At 46.3% G+C, this 26,650-nt stretch overlaps 9 protein-coding genes across 9 annotated transcripts; 3 read left to right on the top strand and 6 right to left on the bottom strand.

The window, feature by feature from the left end:
• Positions 1-753: 753 nt before the first annotated feature.
• Positions 754-1,627, bottom strand: HO173_010409 (uncharacterized protein; the record flags this gene model as incomplete). Its single annotated transcript, XM_037312294.1, has 2 exons — positions 754-995; positions 1,150-1,627. The coding sequence occupies 2 exons, from the start codon at positions 1,625-1,627 to the stop codon at positions 754-756; spliced, it is 720 nt and encodes a 239-aa protein (XP_037160880.1).
• Positions 1,628-2,247: 620 nt separating this feature from the next.
• On the bottom strand, positions 2,248-2,721 carry HO173_010408 (uncharacterized protein; the record flags this gene model as incomplete). The annotated part of the gene is made up of 1 exon (XM_037312293.1): positions 2,248-2,721. The coding sequence occupies one exon, from the start codon at positions 2,719-2,721 to the stop codon at positions 2,248-2,250; it is 474 nt and encodes a 157-aa protein (XP_037160879.1).
• Positions 2,722-3,336: 615 nt separating this feature from the next.
• HO173_010407 (uncharacterized protein) lies at positions 3,337-4,392 on the top strand (the record flags this gene model as incomplete). The annotated part of the gene is made up of 1 exon (XM_037312292.1): positions 3,337-4,392. The coding sequence occupies one exon, from the start codon at positions 3,337-3,339 to the stop codon at positions 4,390-4,392; it is 1,056 nt and encodes a 351-aa protein (XP_037160878.1).
• A 565-nt stretch (positions 4,393-4,957) lies between these two features.
• Positions 4,958-5,617, top strand: HO173_010406 (uncharacterized protein; the record flags this gene model as incomplete). The annotated part of the gene is made up of 2 exons (XM_037312291.1): positions 4,958-5,412; positions 5,566-5,617. 2 exons carry the CDS (start codon positions 4,958-4,960, stop codon positions 5,615-5,617), a joined length of 507 nt encoding a protein of 168 aa, XP_037160877.1.
• A 966-nt stretch (positions 5,618-6,583) lies between these two features.
• On the top strand, positions 6,584-8,749 carry HO173_010405 (uncharacterized protein; the record flags this gene model as incomplete). Its single annotated transcript, XM_037312290.1, has 1 exon — positions 6,584-8,749. The coding sequence occupies one exon, from the start codon at positions 6,584-6,586 to the stop codon at positions 8,747-8,749; it is 2,166 nt and encodes a 721-aa protein (XP_037160876.1).
• Positions 8,750-9,423: 674 nt separating this feature from the next.
• On the bottom strand, positions 9,424-9,603 carry HO173_010404 (uncharacterized protein; the record flags this gene model as incomplete). The annotated part of the gene is made up of 1 exon (XM_037312289.1): positions 9,424-9,603. The coding sequence occupies one exon, from the start codon at positions 9,601-9,603 to the stop codon at positions 9,424-9,426; it is 180 nt and encodes a 59-aa protein (XP_037160875.1).
• A 726-nt stretch (positions 9,604-10,329) lies between these two features.
• On the bottom strand, positions 10,330-11,946 carry HO173_010403 (uncharacterized protein; the record flags this gene model as incomplete). The annotated part of the gene is made up of 4 exons (XM_037312288.1): positions 10,330-10,595; positions 10,684-10,860; positions 10,921-11,132; positions 11,216-11,946. 4 exons carry the CDS (start codon positions 11,944-11,946, stop codon positions 10,330-10,332), a joined length of 1,386 nt encoding a protein of 461 aa, XP_037160874.1.
• Positions 11,947-14,220: 2,274 nt separating this feature from the next.
• Positions 14,221-14,754, bottom strand: HO173_010402 (uncharacterized protein; the record flags this gene model as incomplete). Its single annotated transcript, XM_037312287.1, has 2 exons — positions 14,221-14,528; positions 14,592-14,754. 2 exons carry the CDS (start codon positions 14,752-14,754, stop codon positions 14,221-14,223), a joined length of 471 nt encoding a protein of 156 aa, XP_037160873.1.
• Positions 14,755-23,111: 8,357 nt separating this feature from the next.
• On the bottom strand, positions 23,112-25,461 carry HO173_010401 (uncharacterized protein; the record flags this gene model as incomplete). The annotated part of the gene is made up of 4 exons (XM_037312286.1): positions 23,112-23,290; positions 23,344-23,655; positions 23,706-24,951; positions 25,003-25,461. 4 exons carry the CDS (start codon positions 25,459-25,461, stop codon positions 23,112-23,114), a joined length of 2,196 nt encoding a protein of 731 aa, XP_037160872.1.
• Positions 25,462-26,650: the final 1,189 nt, after the last annotated feature.

The raw sequence follows: 26,650 nt of genomic DNA, 5'->3' as shown, positions 1-26,650 counted from the left end.
GGGTTTTTTGTAGTGATTGACCAAACAATACAAGAACGCGGCGGAAGGCCGGCATACTTATGTTGGCTATTATCGACCAGACGCTAATGTCGAGGTGTGGCAGTTTTGACGACCTACATTAGATGCACTAACAGCGGACCGGGTGCCTCTAAATTTGGCGTCTGATCGGGGGAGCGGCTTCGCAGTCGCAGCAAGGATCCTGGCATGGTGGTGGAGCAGCAGGATCTTTCGTGGGCTGGGCTTTCGTGAGAGCCGGAGATTGGTCAGCCTCGTGTCCAAAACGCAGAGCGTTTATCATGCACCTCGGGGTCGGCCCATCATGCTGCAGCTCTCCGAAGTTCCTGTTTTGGATTCAGTTATATTCAGTCGATCTGGATTAGCGCAATCGCTCCATAAGTAGCATGATAGAGAGAAATGTTTAGGGCCGTACATAGTAATAGAGGGTTCTTGACCAATGGGATGATGCTAGAAAAGATTTTAGGCCTTCGATCCGAAGCGGATCCTTCGTCGGCTGGGAATGCACACAAGGCAGGGAGAAAAGAATAGCATGGTGATACACCATGTGAAGGGATTCCAGAAGTATTGATGATACAGATTGTCTCCCTCCCATGGAGTATTATTATACCCTATGAGCTCCCACAAAGACGTCTTCTTGGATAAATCCACGATCACACCCCCGAAACCTCTGTCTCCAGCTTCTCCCCCGTCTTCCCCTCAATTGCGGTCAATTTCGCCTCTCAACATGTTCTAACCCTACCTCATCCCCCTCAAGAAATTATTTTCCTTGATCTTTCTTCTCCGCGCCGTCCTCATCGCGCTCGTCAACCCTTCTCTTGCCTCCAACGCTTTTCGCCCCTCTGCTTCTCCCATACCAGCTGGGAGGTCAATTGACTGTTCTTCGAGCGGTACTTTGACCGTGTGCGAGGTCCCGTGGGACCCAGTCTTCAGAGCGCGAGCGGCTTTAGAGGCGAGGCGGCGTTGCTTTTTTGATTTCGCTGTAGAGACGCGTTATCAGCTTAGAAAACCCCACTGTAATAATGAATGATAATGTCGTCTACCGCCAACAAGGCTGTTGAAGCCATTGAAGCGCACACCCCGTTCCGAACATAGCGCTGCAAGTTGTCGTCGTAGTAGAAAGAGATAGCTTACCAAAGGCATCCCCAACCACCCCTTCCTCAGTCATGTCGCCCTTCTTAGCCTCAAGGAGTTCCCAAAGCCAATCAGGATATTCCGAGTCCTCTTTCGCAACTGGCCCCTCTTGGCCCTTGATGTATCCCAATCCCCTCAATGGCGTGCCCGCTGCTACACTGCTGGGCGGATGCGCTGGGACTTTGGATGCTGCTTTAGGTGTCGTACTTGGTGATGAAGGTATATCAGGCGTCTTTGAGGGCGAGGGCGTAAAAGGCGTGGAAAATGGCTGCGCGGCAGAGGTGGAAGTTGCCGCGGGTGGGCTTTCGGGGCGGAGAGATCTGGAGGTCGTGGAGAGGGGCCGGAGAGTCGCGGGACGGAGGAATGATGGCGATAGAAGACGGGCACAGCGTTGACAGATCATTGTGTACAGGCTATAGATTGGAGATGGTGAGAAGATGATGTCGAGATTTGGTTGGAGAACCTTTTGCGCTGGCATGATGCCAAGATGTCCTATCTTAACGACTTCTACGTTCGCGACAGGATTTTGATATTCGAAAATAGCGGCGTTGGCTTCAAGTAACGACGGAAGTATAATAGCTATGCAGACAAAGAGCTGAGATGAGAGAAGTCAACTAACAAAGCTCATGTTCCTCATTAATAGCACATATACATCTTCTGAGTTGGACACATGGTCCCGCACAAGCCGCCCTATTTCTTCTGCACTGCGTTCCCCATGGTATCCCGTCTTTCAGATGATATCTCGTCCGTCAGAACATTTTGGGCTAGCTATAATTTCAGTGCCTCTTCCGACCTCATCCACAGCCCACGCCTGCATATTATAAATTCATACATAGCCAACGACTGCAGAGGCAGACTATAAGTCTCGGGTAGGCTACCCGCAGGCTTCGGTCCTTCCCAAGTATGGTTTCTACAGATGTTTCTATGAACCACTTCGCTTGCTTCACCGTTAGGCTTAGCCCAATAACCCTTCCTTAGCACTGTCACAGTACTCTTTTCTATGCAGCTACTGCACCAGCCACATCTCTTGCAGAATTGCTTTTGGAGAGTCTTGCAACCACCACATTGCACCTGCAGCTCCCCATCAATTTTCATAACTTAACAGGGTAAGTGGTTGCCGGGCATGGAGCCACATTCGAAACAATACCTCTTATGGGCGCTCTGACCCAACTTTTCCAAGATAGATCTGGTCTGTCTTGTTCCGAACGTTGGTCGAGGCTTGAAACGAAGGCAAGTGTAGCAAGCATAGTCGTCCAATTTGATTGGCAAAAGCTCCTTCTCTTGGAGATAATCAAACACTGTGGGGGATGGCAGCCGGTGTAGATAGGCACAGGAGTGGAAATGACGATTTGTCTGGCTCAAGGCGATGGCTGCAGAGGGATGGAGATTGGTAATGATCAGATTTTGAAGCTCGCCGGCTAGATTGGAGAGACCAGGCCTTTCATCAGCCCCAGAACTATCTTTGGTATTAGGCGCACCGTTCTTTTCGCTACCTGAACAAGGATCTTCTACGTGTGCTGCGTTCATTTTGTCCGTCAAGCTGCGGAGGCTTTGACTCTCATGATCTTCCATCTTGCTGTGTGTGCAAAACATCTGATGCTTGTGATAGGATAAAACATTGAGGTTCGTCGTGCTTGGCTGCAGCGTTATGCAACATGTGCGGGGTTAAGGAATACTTTTCAAGGAGAATAGGGCATCATCGGATGCTTTGAATGACGCTGGCATCTTAGTCAGATGAGAATGCCAGTTGCAGCCAAGCATCACGAAAAGGGAAAGAGTGCCTGCGACTTTCGATCTCTATCCAGCTTGCTATGTTCAGCTCGACTTGGAAGAAGCGATAGATACTGATTGGCTGCAGACCATCTTGGTCGATGACTCAGCTGACAGCCTTCACAAGCCTGTCAGCCCCTCCACCACAGTCTGTTCTCTTTCATGGCTAAAGAGCATTTCTAGCATATATAGGTGGGTTGATACTCCCATCTAACCCTCGTACCTTTCTTGAGAGCTTGTCTGCAGAACTGAGTAATGCACAGCAAGACCCTACTCGCGTTAGTGGTTTTTTTTTATCTTCCAATGATTGCATGCCCACAAGCTACAGACATACTGAATTCAGACTCTCGCCACGAGCCTAGATACCTGTAGTTCAAAGTTGGAGCCGGCTCCTCTCCTGCCGGTTGTACCATCGTCATGACCCTGCAAGATGTCTACGTACAAGCCCCATTGGTCACAGACCGGCGAGAGATCCGTATCCTAGCCCTAGCTTCCGGCACAGGCGATGATGTTTTGCGCGGGGACCTGGTCGTCGAGAGCTTGAACTACGATGACCTCGACTACACGGCTCTGTCCTACACTTGGTCTGGGCCAGTGAGCGAAAGCGCCATTGTCATTGGTGACGTGCCCCTACATATTACGGAGAACCTGGAATTAGCGCTTCACCGCATTCGAGGGCGCTCTCGTCTCAAAAATCTGTGGATCGACGCCATTTGCATCAATCAGAAAAGAAAAGAAAAGTGTACACGGACTCTAAATGCGCGAATCTATGCCGATGCGACTCTGGCGTTGGTATGGTTGGACCAGAAGTCGGCGGATAGCGATGTGGCTATGGATTTCACTGGTTCGCCTCGACAGAGGATCCCGGATCAAGTAGTCAAAATCCCTTTGCCGGCTGTTACCAAATTGATGCGAAGGACATGGTGGACACGTATTTGGGTGGTCCAAGAGGCATCCATGTCGCGACAAATTATTGTTCAGTGCGGAGAGAGACAAGTCGACACTTTATACTTTGTACAACTTATGAACGGAAAGAAGTTTGAAAGACCCTTTTTCATGGAAGACGAGCCTGAGGAGCCTCATTTAGCAGTCAAGCAAGTTCGCCCTGACGTGACTTATCGAATGTCACAAATGAAAGATAAACTTGAGGAGTCTGAAAACCCTCCGAAGCAGCCTTGTGTAGGTGTTCTCTCCAACTGGTATGCCCATAAGCAGCAACTTGAGGCCAGTGGCCCGTCTCTTATGGAATTGACGTTCTTGATGCATGGCTTTCAAGCTTCCGTCCGAAGAGATAAAATGTTCGCCCTGTTGGAACTCGCAACGCCAGAAGCACGTTTCTCGATTATCCCAGACTACTCCGATGCTATGTCTGATCGTCTTTTCCTCACGAGACTAACAAGATACTTTCTGCATTTTTCGTTGCAGCCTTTGCGACTTGCTTATCATTGCAGAGCCAACGACTGTCCATCTTGAGTCACAGATTGGACAGCTATTGACAGCAGAGTAGTAAGATTGATAAAGCATGAGGAATCATTCCTTTACGACCCTCATCGTGACCGCAGGACACAATCCACGATTCGAGCCTCCCATGCAGAACCTAAAAAGATATCAAGAGTCGTCTGCACTGTAGGTGCACGATTGTACGTCGATCAAGTGATAATCGCTGTTCAAATTCCTCGTCTACATAATATTACGGGAATATTGTGGGAAAAGACTCAAAGACGCGAGCCAAATTTATCAAAGCCAAGATTAGGGAGTGGGAATCACGTATGACTGAATAACTTGTAATGTACCGGTCAGGGAAAGCCAAATTTTGGAGCGACGATTTGCAGAAGGCTCCGTCGCAAAATCGAGTCCTTAAAGCATCTCTGATTTAATATCTACGTGGAGGCGCTCACTCTCAAAATAATGAAATAAACAACGCCTTGAACAATAATGAATCACCCATACTCTGATACCGGCAACTACAAGTGATTTGCTACGAGAAAAATTAGTCTTTTTCAAGGCCAGTGAGTTGATTAGCGATTACGAAGCATGGATGCAACACATCCCACCAAGCAAACGCGCAGAGCGGCCAGGCCAAGACATTGGTGAGTTCTGCAAAGATAACAATACACTTGTGGTAGAGAGTATCTGTACGTATTGCTCAGATCTTGGCATAGTGGGAGGCTCGGAAAAGCTGGGTCCAGAGATTGTTGCACGCAACGCGGGCCATACACTGTTCCTGACTGAGCGTGGCTATCATGTCGCGGAAAGGTTCGCCATTACCGAGGGTGATATAATTTGTTGGCTCTTGCATGGTGTTTCACTTTTTGTATTGCGTAAGGCAGAGGAGAACCATTGGACGTTGGTTGGCCATTTCGTCCGAGGGACTACAGGTCTTTGGAACGATGGGAATACATATGGAAAAAACGAGCCGCAACCGAGGTATTCAGATTATGGTAAAGGGAGATTTGGGGGTGCCGTCGCTTGTTTCCATACCTTTTTAGACTCGTCAGCACTTCGCGGGGTGTCTTACTGTCATGATACTTTTTCACAGACTCTCGACCAGGGTGGCACCAGTAGCCTCCCACAATGAATCATTTCTCCTCGCAAAATACATGTATCGATACGTCTGCTTTCTTGCTTACGCCCGATCACTCTCAGCTCACCCTCGGAGGCTGACGGCAAGAGCAGCGAAAAGCGTATTCCTGGTTAGGCGGTGAGGGTCTTAGAGATGACAGGGTTTAAGAAAACCCACAGCATGGGCTTTGGATCACTATAGCACTTTACCGCGTGGTATGCAGGGTCGACGTAGGGAAGATCCTGGTTTTGGGGTGAACAGGTGCTGAGGATGCTGAAGTACTGTAGAAAGCGGTTAGGTATGAAGTCTTGCCTGGTATCTGCAACGGTGCCAATTGAGTAACTATTAAGCATGTTCAACTGATTGCAGGCCGCTACAGCTCTGCAGATGCCATGATGATGATGATGATGATATCTGCGTTGCAAGAATCGCCACGAGCATAGGGGAGATTTATGGGCAAATTACCTAACATTCAGGTTACGCTTTCAAACCCTTTGCATACCCCTCACCAAAAACAAATGGAAGTATAAATGCTTTGTAAGTTGCGACAGTCTTTGGGGTATGAAAATGTAAGATACCACCAACATCCCTATACCTGTAAATCATTAGAAGGGTATTCATTGGGGTGTTTCAGGCTACCACCCAATTGTTAGTAACCCGAGTTACCGCTAAAGGGTTAAATAGGTGTTATTCGTACTTCACGAGTGCAAACCCTTAAGGGCCCCAGGGCCGAAGGAGGGGAATTCCTAACACCAACCCGCCCCATAGATGGCAACTTACAAAATCATACCCCTATTAATTATATCTACAAAATCATACCACTGTTAAGATTAGAAGCTATTCAAAAATTCATGCCCCAATGGTAGAAAATGCCAAGATGAAGGGTTTTAGCGCATGTTCAGGACTTTCGGTGGCATAAAATTATAATGCCCGGAGATTTATATTAGAATGATTGAATGGGTTAAGCTTTGTACTAATGCGGCTCTGCGCTAGCGCGTAGTATATCTTGGCGCCTGAGGCGCCGGGGCGCTCTAGAGTACCTTAATTCCCCTCTTGTTTCTCTTCGACCGCACATTTGGGATTCACAATCGAAGTGCAAGTATGGGCCGTGGAAGTAACAAGAAGCGCAAGCACGCTCAGTACGCCCAAGATGGACCCAACGGCGACAGCAACATTGGTGTCGGCGCAACAATCGCACACCTGCGTGGTGAGCTCACGGCAGACCAAAGGTCTGATGAGCACAAGCCCGACTCCGAAGAGTGGACCACAGTAGGAAGAGGAGGCAAGAAACAGAAGAAGACCAACTACCCCAGCCTAGGCTACTCAGACATGCACAAATTACACACGAGTGTAAACATCAATCACCTGCAAGCTCTTGTACTCTACTGTTTGGCAGACGCTACATCGCCGCAGTTTGTGTCTGTGAGGCATCATGGCATGGTTAAGAAGGCCGTGGTCTTGCTGGTACCTGGGCTGGAAAAGGGTATGTTCGATGGCAGCATTCAGATAGATCCGCCAAAAGAGACTTCGGTCAAGTCGTCAGCGCCTTACAATGGCGCCAATGGCTCTGTGGTAAGTAGCAGAGAGTCTGAAAAAGCTGTAGCTACCGAATTAGAAGCCAATGGATACAACATCAAGCCACCTCCAAAGTCTCCAGATGAATACCTGCCCACACCTTTGTCGCCTGAAAAGTTGCCAAAACCGCTAAAGCCACTCGCAGATATCTTCTCCCATCTCTGGCCCGTCAAAGCTCCAGGAGATGAGAAGTATGGGAAGGTGCACTCGCCATTACATGCTATGCTCAACTCAGCCATTACCAAGACACATGAAGAGAAACAAGAGGATAAGCAGATTAAGGGCCCGAAACCAGCAAGAGAGGGAAAGAATTGGGCGAACAAGCGCACGCTCATTACCAAGTTCCTTTCTTCTGCAGAAGAGCTCGAAGAGAACGACTACATACTGCATCCAGCATCTTTTACGACCCTAGCCGAGAAAGAAGTAGGTATACAACGAAGAACGAAGAACAAGCAAACGACCGACGACGGCTGGCTGGATACGGTAGTCGACAGGCTCGAGGATGGGGTTGCTAAGGATGAGGATATCGAGAAAGGGAGTGTGACGGACGGCCGGAGCATACTTGCCATAGACTGCGAGATGTGCATAGTGGAAGGTGGCGAGATGGCCCTGACACGGATCAGTCTAGTCGAGTGGGACGGTAACGTCCTCCTTGATGAATTCGTCAAACCAGACAAGCCTATCATCGACTACCTGACACCGTACTCCGGCATCACACCAACCAAACTCGAGAACGTCACCACCAATCTCAAAGACATACAAGATCGGCTGCTCAAAGAAATCACACCAAAACATATACTTATTGGCCACTCCCTCAACTCTGACCTTATGGCGCTCCGGCTCACCCATCCTTTCATCATCGACACCTCCATGCTCTACCCGCATCCTCGCGGCCCACCCATGAAATCCTCCTTAAAATGGCTCGCGCAGAAATACCTAGGTCGTGAGATCCAGAAAGGTCATGGTACTCAGGGTCACGACAGCGTCGAAGATGCGCGGGCTTGCCTTGACCTTGTGCAGATCAAGTGCGAACGAGGTCCGCAATGGGGCACGAGCGAGGCGACCGTAGAGTCTATCTTCAAGCGCCTGAAACGAACGCCAAGAGCCGGATCATTAAACAACGCCAGCAATGAAGGCAAGACAGGTGCAATCGTGGACCAAGGCGCTCCAGAGAGGAACTTTGGCTCCATGGCTACATACTGCATCGGCTGCCCTGATGACGCTGGAGTTGTAGCAGGTGTCAAGAGAGCTGTGCTTGGCGACGAGGATGGCAGCTATATCCCAGGTGGAGGCGTGGATTTCACATGGGCTCGCTTCCAAGAACTAGCGGCTTTCTGCGGCTGGTGGAACGATAATAGGCGAGCTGTCTCCGACCACACCCCCCAAGACTCTCACCTCATCTCCACCGATTACGTTTCCACTGCCCTCGCTGAGGCGGTTACGAAGACAGTCAACCGTATACAAGCGGTTCGCGACTTCCTGCCTCCTTGCACCTTACTAGTGGTGTACAGCGGTACAGGCGATCCGCGTGAACTGGCACGTCTGCAGGAGATGCAACGGACCTTCAAGCGGGAGTATGCGGTAAAGAAATGGGATGAGCTGAGTGTCAAGTGGACAGACACCGAGGACCAGGCGCTCAAGATGGCTTGTAGGAAGGCGAGGGAAGGGCTAGGGTTCGTGACGATTACCTGAGAACGGAGCAGTGGTACCATGGTATGAGCTACGAGCTCAGTACCGAGGAAGCTATACTGGCTATGTGTTTTTGTATGCATCTGCAGATGGCTGGCAGGGTGAAGGAATGTGGATGTGGATGTGTGATCACGGACGGGAGTAGGGATATACACTGGATAGCTGTGTATACTGCAACTGGACTGAGTAGTACGGTAAACAACTTTATACCCTTCCGCACAGTCCAGGATCTACTCCGACCAGCTCAATCACTCCCGTATATTCGCGTTTCCCGTCACCTTTTGACCCCATCTCCCCGCTTTAATCAAGCAGCGGCAGGGGCGATACGTTAAGCACTTGACGCTGAGTCCCATCAGTACTTACCAGAATGTGGTTTTGCACCTGGCACTTGTCACTGATCCAAAACCTTCCGCACTGGCCATTGGTAGGGTCGCAACCAAAGCCTAGGTCGATCGCAGCATAGAGTCTACCCAAACCAATCCTTCGTTCAACAACCATCACTTCCATCATATTTCAGGATCGATAGTCCGGCTGCTCGTAATTCATTCCCAAGATCTTGTTGCTGGACGCCCCATGGAGGAACCTCGCTGCGCACTGACGGCATGCAGTATTCTGAGGTTGGAGAACATGGTGCTTTATGCGGCGCCAAGGTGCAGGGCTGCCTGTACTACACGAATTCATTGCAAATGTGGTCGCTGTCGAGGGTGGAGGTCGGACAGGCGTAATTGTGGCCAACCATGCAATTGCACCATGTCATTTGGCACAGCAACGTCTTTGGTCACCTGGGTTCCCCCATCGGTCCACATTGGAACGAATTCGATTTCCGAAGAACTTGGCCTCAATCCCGTGGCATCCATACTGGTCCACGAATTGGGCCGCCCCCCTAATCTCTGTCGATTCCTTCTAGAGCCAAATGGTTTTTTGTGAGATCGCCTGTGGAGAGCCAAGAGGGATTGGATGGACAGGGGTTTGGATGTAGCAAAAAGCCTTTTGGCTTGCCAATCGAAAACGAGGATGATGGCTTCGCGTTCAAAAGGCTTAGTCTCACAGGAGATACTCAGCGCTGGGAGGTGAAGAAGGCCTACTCAAAGGAGGACCTCGAAATACTCACAAGAACTCGCTGCGGAACGTCATGGAGCGCAAGGGTACAAAACGCACGTATAGTAGGCTTAAAGTACGTACTGAATCGGCGTATGAGACTTACGAAGTCGGCAGTGATCAGTATGCTGCCCAGTGTAATATCTGGCTGCCCGAAATACCGTGCCCGGGTTCCGCGCTTTCACAACCAAGCTGTACTGGGAGCTATATAAGACGAGCATGACCAGAAAGGACTTTATGTGGAGACTCATGGAAATAAAGGATTGCGTTGCTACCCTAGAAATCTGGGTCTAACTCTGACAAGCGCGCGTTGCTAAAGACTCCTTCCATCGACTTCATCCGATACGCCTCATGTTCCTTCCAACAGAACGGTACGACCAACCAACATCAACACCACCGAAGCCTTTCCCTCACAGCCATGCCCAAAAACCCCACAGCCTCACACCCAAACACCGTTCGCCCTCGTTCGCAGCATTCTAGCCTCCTTATGCCCGGCTAGCCACCACATCCCTCCAATACTCCTCCTCACTCTCTCCCAATTCCATTGTCTCCATCAAGTCCCACACGCTCGACTCCTCACTCAGTTCTCGGTACTTATATCCCGAGCCGTCGTAATCCGGCGCAGAGCCGTAAAACCGACTGTGATGTTCAGCCAACCGGACCAGACCGACGACGAAGGCGGTCCAGTGCTCGACGGCGACCGGGGATAGTGTTCCCTCGTGTTGGCGGAACTCGAGGGTGCGTGCTTCTCCTGTTGTAAAGTTCGGGGTCAGTTCTCGATCCTAATGGCGATAACGCTTGGAGGGGGGGGGGGTATTGGAAAGGAAGGATGTCAGTACCTTTTGTCCGCGCAACGTACTTCCAATTGACGATCCTCCACTTCTCGTTCCCGCCCATGAGCTCCGAGAGTTTTTCAATTGTCATGTCTTTGGCGAAGATCTTCTCCCGCGCCTTCTTGAAGGAGAACGTCGGTGGTTGTTCTGCAAAGACGACGTCTGGATCTTCGCCAGCATCGACTAAGAGAATCACGGAGTCAGCATCTTCTCTCTGAATCAAGGCGTCAATGGAACGCTTACTTCGGGCATCCATGGCGGTGTATTCAGCATCGGTGAGAGGTTCTGGCTCCTCGTAGAAATTGTCAAGGTTGGATTTGAGGTCGATGTTCGTGCCATCGCCTCGGGATGTCGGGTGCAGCTCGCTGATCTTGGCTTGGTACATCACTTGTATGTACGCCAGGTGCTGCAGGGTTGGTAGGGTGAAGGTGGGAGGTGGCGTTCCTGCCAGGTGACTGAAGGAGGTTTGGGGTCAGTATGACTTCCTTCAGGTTGGAGAATCGAAATAGAGTCAGGGACTGCTTTGACGTGAACTCACTTGGTAGGCACAGGAAGCCCGACGTGAACATGCAATCCGCAGTGTTTGGTTGCGAAAGCGAAGTGCGCGAGTCCCTCTTGGAGAGCCTTGAGGTGCCGATGTACCTCGGCGATAGAGGCAGAATCGTAAGGGAGGACCCGGGACACCAGTTCAAGAGGGTGGGTGTCCCAGTCCTTGGTCATGCTCGGTTGCTTGAGCATCTTTCTAAGATCGCCCGGTGCTCCAGCCTTGGAGAGTCTCTCCAGTCGCTGCATCAAGTCCCTCTTGTCGAGCCCCACGAGGCCCCGCTCGTGCGTCACGTGCCAGTGCGAAAAGTCGGTGTATTTGTTTGCCCCGTTGAAAGAGTCGTGGACCTCGACTTCATCCGGGAGAAAAAGAGTCTGAGCAACGTGCAAGACCTCGCCGCCGTATGCTCGATAGCCGTAAGTTTCGAGATGTATGTCCATTTGGTCCTGGAAGCTGACGTTATCGCGCTCAGGGGGGTAGGCGGTGGGTGCTGTAAGACCCCAGCCCATGTACTTCTGGCGTGATACATCGTGTCGGCGTGCGTCTTCATCCAGGTAATGTTGGGGGACTTGGTTGAGCTTTCGACGGACATCCTCGGGAACGGTCTTGATAATCTTGCAGTCGGTTTTGATGGTGGCAAGGTATCTACGTAGGAGGCTCTCGTGGAAGGCGAGGATGCACTCGACTTCGATGCCGAAGGTGACTTGGAAGGTGGAGTTGATCATGTTGACGGTATCTCTTGGACGTAGGGGTATAGTTTCGAAGTGCGGTAATGGTCGAAGACGTACAAGATGACTGTGTTCAGACTCGGAGTGCACAGACTGAGGATATATATGTACCCAATCTGGGAAAGTGTTAACAAGCCGGCAACATTGTCGCAAATTTCCGAGACGGGAAGGAACATAAAGGGTATTTATACGAGATCCCTGTGGGTAAGAATGGACCAATAAAATCACATACCGAAATGTGAGAATGCAACAATGTCTCTGTACCAGGGAATGTTTTCAGATAGCAAGTGTGGAAAAGACGTGTGGATGCTAGCTTTGAGAGCTTAGTCTTGCTGTACGGGTGATGGAGAGTAGATGTCTAACGATAGAAATTTGGACGTCTGGCAAGAACTATATGTGCCTGAAAATTTGACTCATTGCCAAGGTAAAAAATCGAATATAGATGGCTGGGTATTTGACTCATGCCAAGATATACACCGCAAATTCTCTTCCTTTGGCGCTCCTACGAGCAGCTATACGCTTCCATACGATGAAGACTTTGAATGATCAAGCCATGATTTCTCAAAGCCAAGCGGTACCATAATGGAGACCCCGAAATCGCTCCTTGTTTAGCTTCTATTGCTGAGCAGGTAAACAAACGATCCAAGATATTGAAAGGACAATCACGTCCAGAATACCTTTCTCAGAACACATCGATATTTGACTTAGAGTACTTTGTAGAGGTGTTGGAGGCGTAGTCGTGCTTTCCGTTTGGCATTAGGGAGCTTGGGTGAGTCTTTGCCGTTGCTTTTGGTATCTTGAGAACCGGCTTAGTTGATACCCTGCACAAATGTATTAAGCCTGACATCTCTAGATACCGATTTAGTTTCATCCACTCCTTCATCTCCACTGTGATCTTTTTTCGCTTTCGCCAGCGCAACCGCGATGACACGTCTGCGATCCTTTCACAGCGCGCCTGTGACACCTCGTACCGTCGTTGCTGGCACTTCAAGCGCTGTTTCAGTACTCTTCCAAGAGCTCCGTACGCTTTTGCTCGATAGCTTTGAATGCTTCTGCGTAAAGTCTGATGTTCCTTTGGTACAAACCTGCTCCGCCCACCAGGTCCTGAGCGATTTTGCCGAGAATACTTAGACACGCCGTGATTCCTCCGCACTCATGCTCCCAGCATCATCTAAGTTCGCGATCGTGTGGCGGGAAAGAATCCATGAACTTGTGGGCGCCTGCTTGCTATTCATTATGATATACATTGTGCAGGTTAATAAGAGGAGATGTTAGGCGACGGAGTCAGGTGCTAAATGCTTCCTGAATTCCGTATGAACACAACGGTGGCTATGAAGCTTCTTGAGGATTATCGGGCAAACTCGCATCGCTTTACTGGTAACGGTTTGAGGGAGTTGCGCATCAGCTGAATCGCTTTTTATACCTACTTGAAGGTGAACGATGCTGTGACCTTAGATTGCTTTGAGTAGAGCTTGTGGGCTTCAAACGGTTATCACCTGATGTGGACAAGGGAAGGCACGACGGGAGCAGCAAGGTGAAGACCAACATCTTGAGGGGGAAGGGCCCTAGGAGAAAGCGGGGAGGCGCTTTCCCTCGTTATCAAATCAGCTCTCCTGAATGAGTGGAAAGCAAACCGAGCACTTTGCCAGTGGAGACCTTGCTTTCAGTCGTACGACTTGCTGTGGCTTTGCCATGACCAGAGACTTTGCGACGCTTAGAAGAGCTGAGCTCCGTCTCATATTCGGTGCGCGATCCTGCGATGGTTTGTATGTTTGAGTTGGCATGAGCCTTTTCCTTGCATGCGATAACAGTTGAAAGACAAGGGTTTAACTCGTTGCCCATGTCACTGCTTGCTGCTCCATGTATATCCTGGCTCCTGCTCGAATGTACCTGACACCAATGATCTTGCCTGTACTCCCATCCCAGGCCACGACAAGGAAAAGCGTGGATAGGATGCCCCCACGATCTCTGTGACGACTGGAAGACCTCCGTTCGCGACCTAGACGGCCTGACTGCAGGCTTTCTATTGGAATGTGGTCTTATTCACAGAAGAAAGTTTTCCAAGCATCCTCGAGATTAGTCTTCCGCTTAGGTGACCATCATGTAATCGGCTCTTCACATTCAACTCCTTATCTCTCCTCATCATCTCCTACGTCCTCATCGAGAGCATTATTATTGGCAGCTCGTGTAACCCATGTCAGAGTGAGTGTCGTCACCGTCATAGACGCCTCTGCTCTCAAAGGCCACAGCTCTATATGTGATTCCGGACCATCATAAGATGAGACAGAATCTTTTTGCCAAGGGATATCCGTCTGTCCCTTCGTGCAAGTCTTTCGGATCGTAGAACTCGACTGCCTTTGCTGGATTGATTTGGGCCTTCGATGTCCCCTCGTGTTGGTTGGCCCTTCGCGCCCCTATCTGCTTGCGCCAAAACCATCGAAGGAGCGTGTATGCGCGGTACCAGTCTTCAGCATGGAAGTTGTGGACTGGCTCGACATGGTCCCACGCGCATCCAAGGATATCGTCACGATGACCCTGATTGTAGTCGACTGTCTTGCGGTAGGCTGCTAACCGGCTCACTGCCCTGGTGCCGTTGAACCCATCAGAAACTAGTAGCTATGGCAAAGAGAGACGTCTGCTACCTTTCGTGGCATCAAAGTAATTGCCAAAGTACATCGCATGCGCTTTGTCACCGCCATTCACGCTCCGCCATGCATCGCAAGACTCCAACACTGCCCCCAAATCACGGAGATGCGTTCTTTTCCTGAAAGATACGGTGAAGATTCCGCAGTGCATCATCAACATCCTGGATGTGGCTTAATGCGTTGATGCGATCGACGATCTTCAGCGTAGGCTAGTATCAGGTGGGATGTAGAAAGTTCGTGGACTATACCTGACGGCTCAGCTGTGAGCCGGGCTTGGACTCGTTGGTCTTCGCTTGATAGGCTTTTGCAATGGCGTTGATAGCGACAGCGATTTCATCGACATTATCGAGGCTACCGATCAACTGGCGGATCTGAAGTGCAGATGTTGGAAGTAACGGCGGATCCGCGACATCCGATTGAACGGTCATGATGTTGGCTATGATTTGTGAATATTGCAAGCAGTGAGAAGGCAAGACGTTGCAGCCATGCTTTCCTGTTCAATGGAGAGCGATAGAATAGAATTTCCTCCCTCGACGTGGGTTGCGGTATGTGCTCATCATTATATGCGATTATGACGTTTGACTATTGGTAGAGAATAGCATGCTCACAAAGGAAACAATATTCCGCTTTCAACTTGATCTCACAGTCGCCGAAACGCTGTGCAGTAAAAGAAGATATTGAGATCTCGTGATTCCAGGAAGCATGCTCACTGACGTAAACATCCCCTACAAGATCCTCAAAAGTGCCCAATTTAGGGGTGTGACAGCCTGTACACTTGTTTCCATATGTATGCACGGTCGGGGCACGCGTATACAGCATGATGGCCAAGAGCTTGTTGGGTGTTAAGAAGTGAAAAAAATAAGCACTGAACTAGACAATAGGTGCCCATGGCTCTTCCTTGCTGGGTTCGATGAGGTCCTCGGAGCGGCTCACTCTATTTGCGTATGCTGGGCTTCAGATTCTGTAACCTTTGCGTGGAGTCGAACTCCCGGTTGCTCTGCATGGCTCGGAAGATGAGGTGTTTTGGGAGCACAATGTTTCTGTGCATCAACTGTCCAGAATTTCTGTGAATGCGGCACGGTCTCGGCTGCTGGGGTTTGGCATGATGAGGTGGGAAAAGGATGTTTGAATAGTTGTGCAGGTCTTCGCTTGACTTTCTCCCCCTTCTCTCGCTTCCCTCTCTCCTCCTTCTCTCACTACTCTTTTTCTCCTTCTCTCGCTTCTCTTTCTCCCTCGCTCTGCTTCCTGTATTCCCTCTCGTTGATCCAGGCCTACTTCAACCACGCAGCCTGTTCTTCACAGCAGAGCTCAATTCGGGGACAAAAGCCTCTTTTGACATATCCAAAGCTATTTTTGTAAACACTCCGCAGAAGGAAAAGAGAGAACAAGAACAGGAATTGTCTAACAAGTCTCTTGTTGATCGTAGCCAGGGGATGCTCGATGATTGTCATGCTGATAGCATGGTCGAGGCCGTGAGCGACTGATCTAGTTCTCATTGGGTGTTGTAATGATGGATCTCTGAAAGGTCACTCGATCACGCCAATTCACACTCTTCTCTATCTTGGGAACTGAAAGCAAGGCCCGGTTGGAATTGCTCACTGCTTGGAAAGTCAAAATGACAGACGTGTATTGATGCCCTGAGGTAAACATGCTCTTAAAGACGAAGATAGGATCGGAACACAGAATAAAAGTAAGTCTCCAGTCAAACCTCTATTGGGGAGGCTGCGATTCTTTTCGCAAAGTGGGGGGAGGGGTCCATTAGAGGCCAACGTTGGGGCGTTTGATCAGCCGTGTGTTGGACCCGTGGACCCCTGTTGGACCCCGGCAAGGGGTTGGGGACAGGTGCCAGTACGAGCTATAAGCCACCTGTTTTGCACCTACAATGGCTCTTATTCGATTCGTCTCTTTTAGAGCTATATTATTTTCTTCTTCTTCATAGTTGAGTCTATATAAATAGCCTTATTTAACTACCATAAGACTATCCAACTACCACAAACATACTCATACTCTTAAACTCAAAGGCCCCGCCCACTACCAGGTCCAAAAAGCGACAAACGTGTACCCCCGCTTTAAGGTTACAAAAAGACCTTAACGCAGCCAATAAGGTCAAAAGGCCCTAAGGCCAAAAAGGCCTTAAGGCCATTAAGGCCAAAAACCCCCCCGCGAGGACACCCGAACGACACGTCATCGGGATATGAGCCCGACCAGGTGAGAAACGCCCCACCTGTTACAAAGTAGATCTTCAAAATGAAGACCAGCTATTCAAGGCAAGAGGAGCGAAAAACGCTATCCTTACGAGGAAGGGTTATAAGTTACATCGCCACCACCGCCGTTATAACCGCAGTCACGTTATCGTTACTTAGATATATTAGATTTAAACTTATTCGACCAAATCGGACGGGAGAAAGAAGAGGGTCCTCGTTATAGAAAGGAAGAAGCCTTTTTAGTATTGCTAAAAGGTTTCGAAGTGTAAATATTAAGTACTTCAAATAAATCTCAAGATCTTTAAGATCAAAAATTTCGTTAAACTAGCTCATATATAACTACCGACTAAGGAAAAAGGATATTAATGGCTATAATTATATAATATACTACTTCTATATATATTCGATAGTCGCGGCCGCTTTATATACGTTAGCGTGAAGAAAGGTTTAAATAAGACCTATATGCGTAGCTATTCGTCACACGGCTGTCTACACCAAGATTTAACTTTATTCTCACTTATTACCTCGTTTTATTACTATACATATTTAGAATAATTAAGATAATCAAGACCAAAAGCGAAATTAGAGCTATAAGAACCTTCTATACTTAAAGGACTTATGCGAGTAATAGCAAGTTAAATCCGGACGCCCAGCCCCAGTAAGGTTACCGCCGAAGGAAGAAATTAAAGAATTTCAAAGAGGTAGCTATTTTCGCGAGCGCTGCATTTATTTATATATCTATATAATCTATTAGCAAAATTATTCGATAGATAAGTACTTAAAGTCTTAAATTCAGTTATAAGTAGTTTTAATCATTTGTTATTAGATAATTATATTATTAAGATAGAAAACTCAGAGTACACAGAGCCAGTCGCTACAGTACATACTAAGAGGTTCTTATACGCCTATATAATCTACTAAACCGAATACTTACTAGAGATTATAATAGTTAATAATTAATTTAAATAGTTAAACGATCACTAAATCTAATATTTATTAAGATTATTTCGGTTATTCTTCGGAAGAGCGCTAAGATAGGTTTTAAGGCTATATCTTAGTCTATCGTAGTTAAAATATCTATCAGCACGTTAAGCACTCTAAATATTATTAACGAATTTCTAAAAGTAGCTCTAGCAGTACGCTTAATCGAGGTTAATCTAGAATAAGCCACACGTCTATTCGCCACTCGATTTAATATCGAAATATAAGAAGGTTGGAGACGAATTTATAACCTCTTATTCCTATATGGCTACTTAGTTAATAACGATATCTAGGTGAAGTAGAGTGTATTAAAATATGCTATATACGAAACGTAGTAGTAGTATTATTATAGAAAGGCCAAGGGTCTAATTCGCAAAAGAGACTTAAAGATGTCTTTAGATATATATTCGTCGCTATATTAAACTAATAGCTACTTAGTTTTAATTATAATAAACGCTATTAAAAAGAAAATATCTATTATTTAGATTACGTATATTATTATTTCTATTTAATCTCTTTATAAAGGCTCTTACTTAAATCTTAATCGCGATTCTTCTATAAAAATAGTACTTTACTATTTAAACGATTTCTTTATAATTCTTTTATTAGATAATAACGTAGCTAATACGTTTAATAATTCGATTAACTATATAGCGAATTAGGCCTTTAAATTAATTATATAAAGAATATTATAGATTTTATAGTTAAGTTTCTAGGAATCGAATTGATAGTATTTATATATAGGCGAGATCCTCTTGGATAAGCTAATTAAGATAAGAATTATGATTAAAAACCTTTAAAAGGGTAATATCTTATATTAGGAGCTCGAGTCAGCGATTAGTTTTCTCTCTTTCGCTGTTAAAGTCGTGATTTTAGAAAGAGTATTCTTAAGGCGACTTTTAATGCTCTTTAAGGCTTATAATAATCGTATAAATTATAGGCGATAGAGGGAGACTTACTATAGTGGGATATCTTTCTAGAGTACTAAAATAGCGTCGCCTTAATACGCTACGTCGATAATCGAGTTATATAATATATATAAATCGATACGTTTAGAATATCGGAAAGAACACATTCTCGATTATCTGATTATATTTAATCGATCAGCTTAAAAACGTTTTCAGCATTAAAATAGTTATATGTTATCGTTTTAAAGATATATAATTTAAAGAAATAAAGGCCGTCTATTACGCGATAGAGCTAGCTATATTAATTATAAGAATCCGCTTAGTTCTCTACTGCGATAACGACGAACGTTAATGAATTACGTAAATCCTCTATATATAGGCTAGTTATAGCCCTATTACGCGATATAGCTATACTAGTAGCTACTTATAATATTATAATAGTATTTACTTAAATATCTACGAAGGCTAATTAGCTAATCGATAATCTATTATATTTTCGATATCGAAAAATTACTAACGTATATCTATAGCTGAAAGGTCTTATATCTCCGCTGAAATAGGGCGAGACCCACTAGAATATTAATATAATCAGATTATACTATCTCGAGAGGCCATACGACTTCTCTAATAAGAACTTGCTATTAAAATTAGAAAGATATATATAACTTTAGTAAGATTCTATACGATCTATTACGCATTAATAGAGATTCAATCTCTCTTTTTAGTAATTATAAATGCTCTTACGGGCTAAATTATTAATCTAAGTACTCGCCGCGTTAAGTCGAAGTCTATAAAAATATATCTTATTGGTCTTAGGTTAGCTTATATAGATATAGAATTTAATAATCTCTTAGTATTTTATTATCCTTAGTTATAACGCATTATTATAGATAATTAATATCTTCGTAACGAAGCTGATATAAAAGAAAGGCGTCTAATTATTAAGGATTTATTACTTTAAATTCTTTCTTATTTTAATAAGTTAACTCATACCGAGGTAACTCTATATATCTTCTTTTATCTCGCCTTCGCGATATTTCTACGCGTAGGTGAGTTTATTTATAATAAGCGAGACCTTCAATAGAAGAACTTCGATAAATGATTTCTTACACATTACTCGGTGAGGCTATTTAATGATTATCTGAAATTTACGCTTTTAGCGTCTAAAACGAACTTATTTCGCTATAGAATTACACTTACGATAATTATGTTAGATAATAACGTATACGTAGTTAAAGTCTTATATTATCTCTTTAAGTAGAAAGTCTTATTTAATATACCGCTATTTTAGCTAAGGGGCTTCTTCTTTACTAGAGAGATTATTATTAGTAACCTTCGCGAGATATTAACATCACTTAGTATTAAGAGCTATTATTTAAATTATTTCTTTTATAGAGAGACTATAATATTAGTATATAACGTCGGCCTTAGTAATAACGAGATCTAATTGCTAGATCGTTAGAAGTTAGATTTCTATCGTCTATATATAATTACTTACCTAGCTTATATACTTAGAGTATTATTATAATATTAGTATCTTTTAGCCCATCCGCGCTAGTACTATTAATCTCTATTATTTACTGCGATAGATATCGTTAGAAGTTCTTCTCGAGACCTTTACCCTCTTTAAACGACATCTTGGATTTGGGAGTTTTCTAGCGCTAAGGGGCCTTTTTTGAATTATTTATATATTCAAAAAGGTCTTAGCTATCCTAGTATTGAATATATCTAATTATCTATCTATATATCTACTTATATATACGTTATTTTATATATAGTCTTACTATTTGCGAGTACTAATTATAACAATAGGACTGTGAGTTAGTGGGTCTATTATAAGGCTATAGCGTTGATGGCTATTTGATTAGCCGTTCGTGTTGGTACCCTTATTAGTACCCCTGTTGATACCTCGGTAAGGGGTTGGGGATAGGTGTCCAGTACGAGCTATATAGCCACCTGTTTTGCATCTGTCAATGGCTCTTCATTCGATTTCGTCTCTTTCAGAGCCATATCATTTTTCTCCCACCCACCCACACCTGTATATAGCCTTATTTCACTCCAGGGCATGTCGCTTAGACATGGGAGTTTTCTAGCGCTGAGGAGCCTTTTTTGGATTATTTGCATGTCCAAAAAGGTCTTAGCTGCCCCAGTGTTGGATATGCCCAATCATCTATCTACATATCTACTTGTGCATGCGTTGTTTTGTGTATGGCCTCACTGTTTGCGAGCACTAATGCGGCAAGAGTTTAGACTTCGATCTGATGTAGCATGCTAAATTGAGACGGACTGTGCGATAAGCTGAAAGCTGGCACATTGCGTTCGCAGACCGGTGAATCTTGGCGTATGCTAATTGTGTAGTCAAAGGCAACCTCGTTGACGCTGCCGTCTTCCCTTCATCATCGACGTCTGGAGCGCGAAAAGTGCAATTGAGATCCCGAGTATGAGAGCTGGTGACACCTTGGGCAGGAGAGCCGGGGGCAACAAAACAAACGTTCCAGCAACTTCTGACATTCTCGATGACAAGAACATGAAAGAAGGGGGGAAAAGAGGGAAAGAAATCGCCATGTCGCTGATTGGCATGTGCAAAGCTCAGTCGATAGGTTTTTGGGCTTTGCATAGGTCAAGATTCAGTAGTCGCTGAGTCCGTCTTTGTATGAGATGAGAAGTTGTTTGGTATCCGGCAATATCTGAAATCTTCATACCTCACTATACCAATCCTCGCTCCTAGAATTTGGTTTCATAATCTGCATTTTGGGAGACTCAAGGAGTCTTCGTTTGGACGGTTTCAAGTACATAACCTGAAATCACACTTTCTGCTCATAGCGCCCAAAGAAGGAAGGTCGCTCTCTCACGAAGGACCTACTCGTGATAATTGGCCTCTTGGAACGTCATCGGTAGCAGATCTGCTAGAGTCAACGGGCTCAAGATAGTCCCACGAGCTGGAAAAGTGGTAGGAGAAGCCCGCACTGAATCACTGATCGAAGTGATTGAAGCCTTCCCGTGGCTGCAGAGGAAATTCGTCGGAGATGTCAGTGTGATCTCGGACCTGGTCCTGCATTTCCTCGAAGAGCTACTCCTTCAAAGTCGTGGTGAGATCAGATGCACAGCTGGAGCATTGACAAAGATGAGATCCTGGCTTGGCGTAATCAATGACTAGTTGCGATAGCATTGTGGAAGCATTGTGGTTGTTGGCTGCCTCTTGAATAAATAAGCACATGGCTCCAAGGCGCTGTTCATGTCTGAAAGCTGTCTCAACAAACTTTTCGGTGGCTACGTAGCAGAAAAGATCAGGCTGGACCTTTCTTTCCTGCACACCACCACCGAAAAGTCGTCAGGCTGAGATTCTTGAGCGAAATCAACAGCACTGGTGAGGCTAGAGTGGGAATCTGGCTGTGCATCAGATTAAGCTGACACGTTCTCTGAATGGATTGGCTACTGTCCTGATGTGTCTGGCTGCGTGGTAGGACTCGTCGTAGGCTGGTGATCTGATGGCAAGGAGATAATCTGTTCTGCTGTTGGAGGAAGTGATCCAAGTAAGCGGCGATATATCTGAAATCTCAAGGGTGAGAGAAGCAACCTGTTGAGGAAGGTCACTCTTCTCTTGCGTCCCATTCCCTCGTGAGCGTAATGCCTCTCTCTCCCCGCGACGTTCCTCCATCCAGATCGATACTCCATCGTTCAAAAACCAACTTGGAATATATCCTCCATCTTGTCCTCGCAGGGAAACGCATTCGATGTTCCCAAGAAGGCACGCGGAGTCTGGGACATCCCACCGATTGGGTACGTCTTCATAAGCATCGACTGTCTTCTGAGATGCCAGCTGGAGATCTGAAGTATTGACTGGACGGTGTGTGAAGATGGAAGCAGGTCACGACTTAGATGAAGGTAATACAGGCATCAAGGTATTCCAACTCGGAAACGTTGCCATCGTGGAGCTATCGCTTCCGGTTCTTTGTCTTACGGAAGAAGAGAATGAGACTATATATGTATTGAATCAAGCAAATGGCCAACACGGCCAGTCATGTGGGCGATTGCCGAGTAGTGACGTGCCGAACTCGATCGACATTGCAGGTCGAGCAGAAATTAAGCAAAGAGAGAAGTTGAATGGAATCTGTGACTAAGCAGTGAAAGGCCAAGCCATGAGAGTACCGCAAAGTCTGCATGCGCACCGACTCTGAGAGAGCTGGGAGCAGAGAATGCAAACGCAGCTGTGAAAGGCTGATCGTGGGCTGAGAAGGTCTTGCAGATGCCAAGGGCCCATCATTTAGTGATTGGGAAACCATTCATCAAACTTGAGAGGTAGTATGCTCCGACTCGACTCTATAATTCACATGTCAAAATTCAAGGGTATCAGCCGATCACAAACGCTAAGGCACCTAACCCAAGCCAACCGCCAATCGTAACAAACGCCGATGGTAAACAATCTACGAGGGGGCATCACCTTGGTCAAATGACTCACTCCCTTGCTCAGCAGCACCCTTATGGTTTGCTTTCGAATTCGCAATGATCTCCTTCGCCCACTGTTGCGCAGCCTTCATCTTGGCTTTGACCAGAGCCCAAAATTTGTTCATTTCTTCCTTGGTCTCTTTTGATTGTTCCTCGTCTGTGAGCTGTCAGTTTGGAAGACGATATCAACTTGCTTCATTTGGGGAGTACCTTCTGGTAGTGCTGGGTCGTTGAGAACATCCGTATCGACGGAATCGACGGGCTTTATGTCGCTCGTAGATGTTCCGGCGCTCTGGACATTGGTTTCCACTGGAGAAGCGGCCAATTCGGGCTCATTGGCTTCTGTGGGCGAATCATCGATATGAGAGGTTTCCGCTGGGAGGCCTGGGAGATCATCTTCTGTAGAGGTGTGCTCTTCGGAGTGAAGGCCAATTGGCTTGAGTGGCAGGCGGAATGTGCCATTATTGGGCTTAGGCTCAATTCCTATTGAGTCGCACACAATGTTGTAGACCTCAGTGTTTTCTGAGAACTTGTTAGATCCACTCTGACAAAATTGAAGGTAGACAACTGACGAAAGTTCTCGAGCTTGCTATTAGGCTTATGTGGAAATGCCGGTCCCCGAGCTACGAAGATCGCACGCATCAATGGGTGCTCATGATCATATCCATGTAGGCCTTTGGGATTGTAAGTCTCGCCTTTCGCTTTTGCTTTCTTCACATCGAAATCTTCCTTGTGGACAATGGCCCAACCGGTGTTTGGTATCACCCATAGAGGCGCAATGCGGTCGTTGTTGGAGAAGTGATACCTTTCAGGCATGTTTTCTTTCAGATAGACCTCAAAATTGCCGCTGCTTTGCGACTCGACCAGTAAGCGATCATAGAGACCCCGGAGGTCGATAGGATTTTTGGGACGTAGGCCGTACAAGGGCCAACCATCGATATGCTCCACGAGGTCAAGGTCAATTAGGTCGTCAAGCTGAATCAGACGGTCTGTCGAGGTTGTAGCCATTCCGTGGTCGCTGACCACCACCACATTGACGAGAGTTGTCAGGTTTCGCTCCTCAAGCCCCATGAAGATATCATGCAGCATCATGTCCACGTTTGAAATAGTATCCCAGACCTCAGTGCTGTTAGGTCCATATTTATGCCCCATGTGGTCAACATTGGGAACGTAAGCAGCTATAAATTGCGGTCGTAGCTCTGACACGAGCTCATTTTCAATACTGGGGAGATCCAGTAGGCTGAGAACACGCTCAGTCTTCCGAGACAGCACCTCGCTCCCATTAAACTTGTCCACGTATGTAGCGCCATACTCCACTCCAGCCTCAGATCCAGGCCACATGTGTATTGCCGCTTTGACATTTTGCTTTTCCGCTGTCACCCATAGTGGTTCACCTCCGGCCCACCACTTAGGTTGCATGCTTCTTGCTGGATCTGTGTAGTGAAACTCCGCTTTCAAATCGGGGTCCCAGAAGGTATTGCCTACCACACCGTGGGATTCGGGATAGAGACCGGTCACAAGGGTGTAGTGGTTCGGAAAAGTGACACTTGGGAAGCTAGGCTTCATGTAATTTGGGGACACACCCTCTGCTATGAATTGGTTCAAGGTCGGCGTGATGCCTCGGGTGAGGAAGTCAGCTCGGAAGCCATCGAGGGAGATGAGGATAGTTGTAGGTGCGAAGGTAGACGAGCCATTGGAGAGGAGAGATAGATGTGCTGGACGAGCGCTTCGGGTGACTTGGTAGGCTCCAAATGAGAGGGCTACGAAGAGTGCTGCTATCGATATAGCAATGATGTGCCAGAGAGCCCACTTTCGACGCTGTGAGAGGAGCATCAGCATTGTTCCAACAGTGATATTCATCGGAATTACCTTCGACATCGAAGAGTGTGCCAAGTTTAGCTTCTCCAGTTCTGCGGAGCTGGACGAAGCCTGCGAACTTGTGTCATAGGTCTCGCCTCCTTCCTCCATCTCATACAGGAGCTCGCCCTCTTCATCTTTACCGCTGCCCTTCTTGTCTCTTCTAGTCTTGTGTGATCTTCGAGGTTTCCGCTCGTTCTCGTTGAGCTCAATTTCTGCTAGCTTCTTATCTTTCTGTCTCCTGCCGAAGAAGCCTTTCGATGAGGTTTTTTGTGCACCTCCAGCTATCAGCAGCTTCTCCCTCTCTTCTTCTTCATCCAGGAGGCCGCGATCGTGTTCAGCTACTTCGGTGGAGTTGCGAGCTTGTTGATCGGCCAAGTCGTTCTCGAAGTCGGAATCGGCGTCGGAAGATTCGTCTTTGTAGCCTTCTTTCGGGTCCCTCTCTTGAGCTGTAGGCGTGGCCGTAGACATTACGTCCAGCTTCTCTCAGCGCAAAGGAATGAAGGAGTCACTGCTATGAGATCTCTAAGTTCGGGAAGATGCCCATGACGAATGACGACAATGATGAGACGTATATTGTTTGAGTGACGGCGGCGCAGTAGTCTCAGCTTGGCCCCACCGGCCTTGAGGTGGGTCTGAGTAGGAAACCCTGCCAAGACTTATTTTTTTGCTGTATTGCCCGATATGTAATATTCACACCCTGCGTACATATGATCCTTAACAAAAATGCGCAACTACCGTACGTGATATGGTTTTTTTTGGAATTCTTGAAAAAAGTCGAATAAATAGTTAAATAGGCCCTCGTCAAATTAGGAGCTATGGTGCAGTGGTTAAGAAGTAAGCTTCCAATTTCATTTCATTAAAAAACTCAGCTAACTCAGCTATAGCAGCGATACTAATATTTAAGAATACTATATATCTTAACAGACGCGACACTATATAGGAATTCTCTTAAAGTATATATTCTGAGGGTAATCGCTATGGTACTCGCCGGATCGACGGCACGGCGTATTAGGGAAAATGCTATGGCCTCGTCAGTTAATTCATTACTTCGATCAGATATCGCAGTCTCCCCTTATTTTTTAGACGGCCAGATAAATAAGTAAGTAAGTATATATATATATAAGCAATTATATAGCGATCGAATTTGCGAAGAGTAGAGCGAAGAGCGAAGCGGAGATAATTTATTCTTTTAATATAAAGTTAGATATTAATAACGGCGATATTAATAAATAAGAATATCTTATACGACGTCGAAGTCTTATTAGAATCGATATAGATGTAATATTAATATAGATATATTAAATAAGATAACTAAGATATCGAATTATATAGATAAGAAGAAGATATAATATAATAGAAGATGTCTTCGTTAAGGCCCGCTAGTTATAGAGCTAAGAAGTATATTAAGAGTACGCTTATAATACTATTCTCTCTCTTCGTTAAATTATATTCTATAATTAATAAGTAGAAAGATAGAAAAATAGATATACATATACGCTTAACGCCTGAAAAATAATAAAAGTAGTAAAGAAATAATCGTATTCGGGAACTCTAGCATCGTACCTTTCTTTATTAGAGGTATTAAAGATAATAGTAGCTTTTTATATTTACGCTATAGCGACGTCGCTAGCTAGAGTATATACGTATATAGAAGACC

Source organism: Letharia columbiana (assembly GCF_014066305.1).
Source record: "Letharia columbiana isolate WasteWater2 chromosome Unknown Sc0000048_s0, whole genome shotgun sequence".
Classification (NCBI taxonomy): Eukaryota; Fungi; Ascomycota; class Lecanoromycetes; order Lecanorales; family Parmeliaceae; genus Letharia; species Letharia columbiana.
This window is presented reverse-complemented; position numbering and strand designations above follow the sequence as displayed.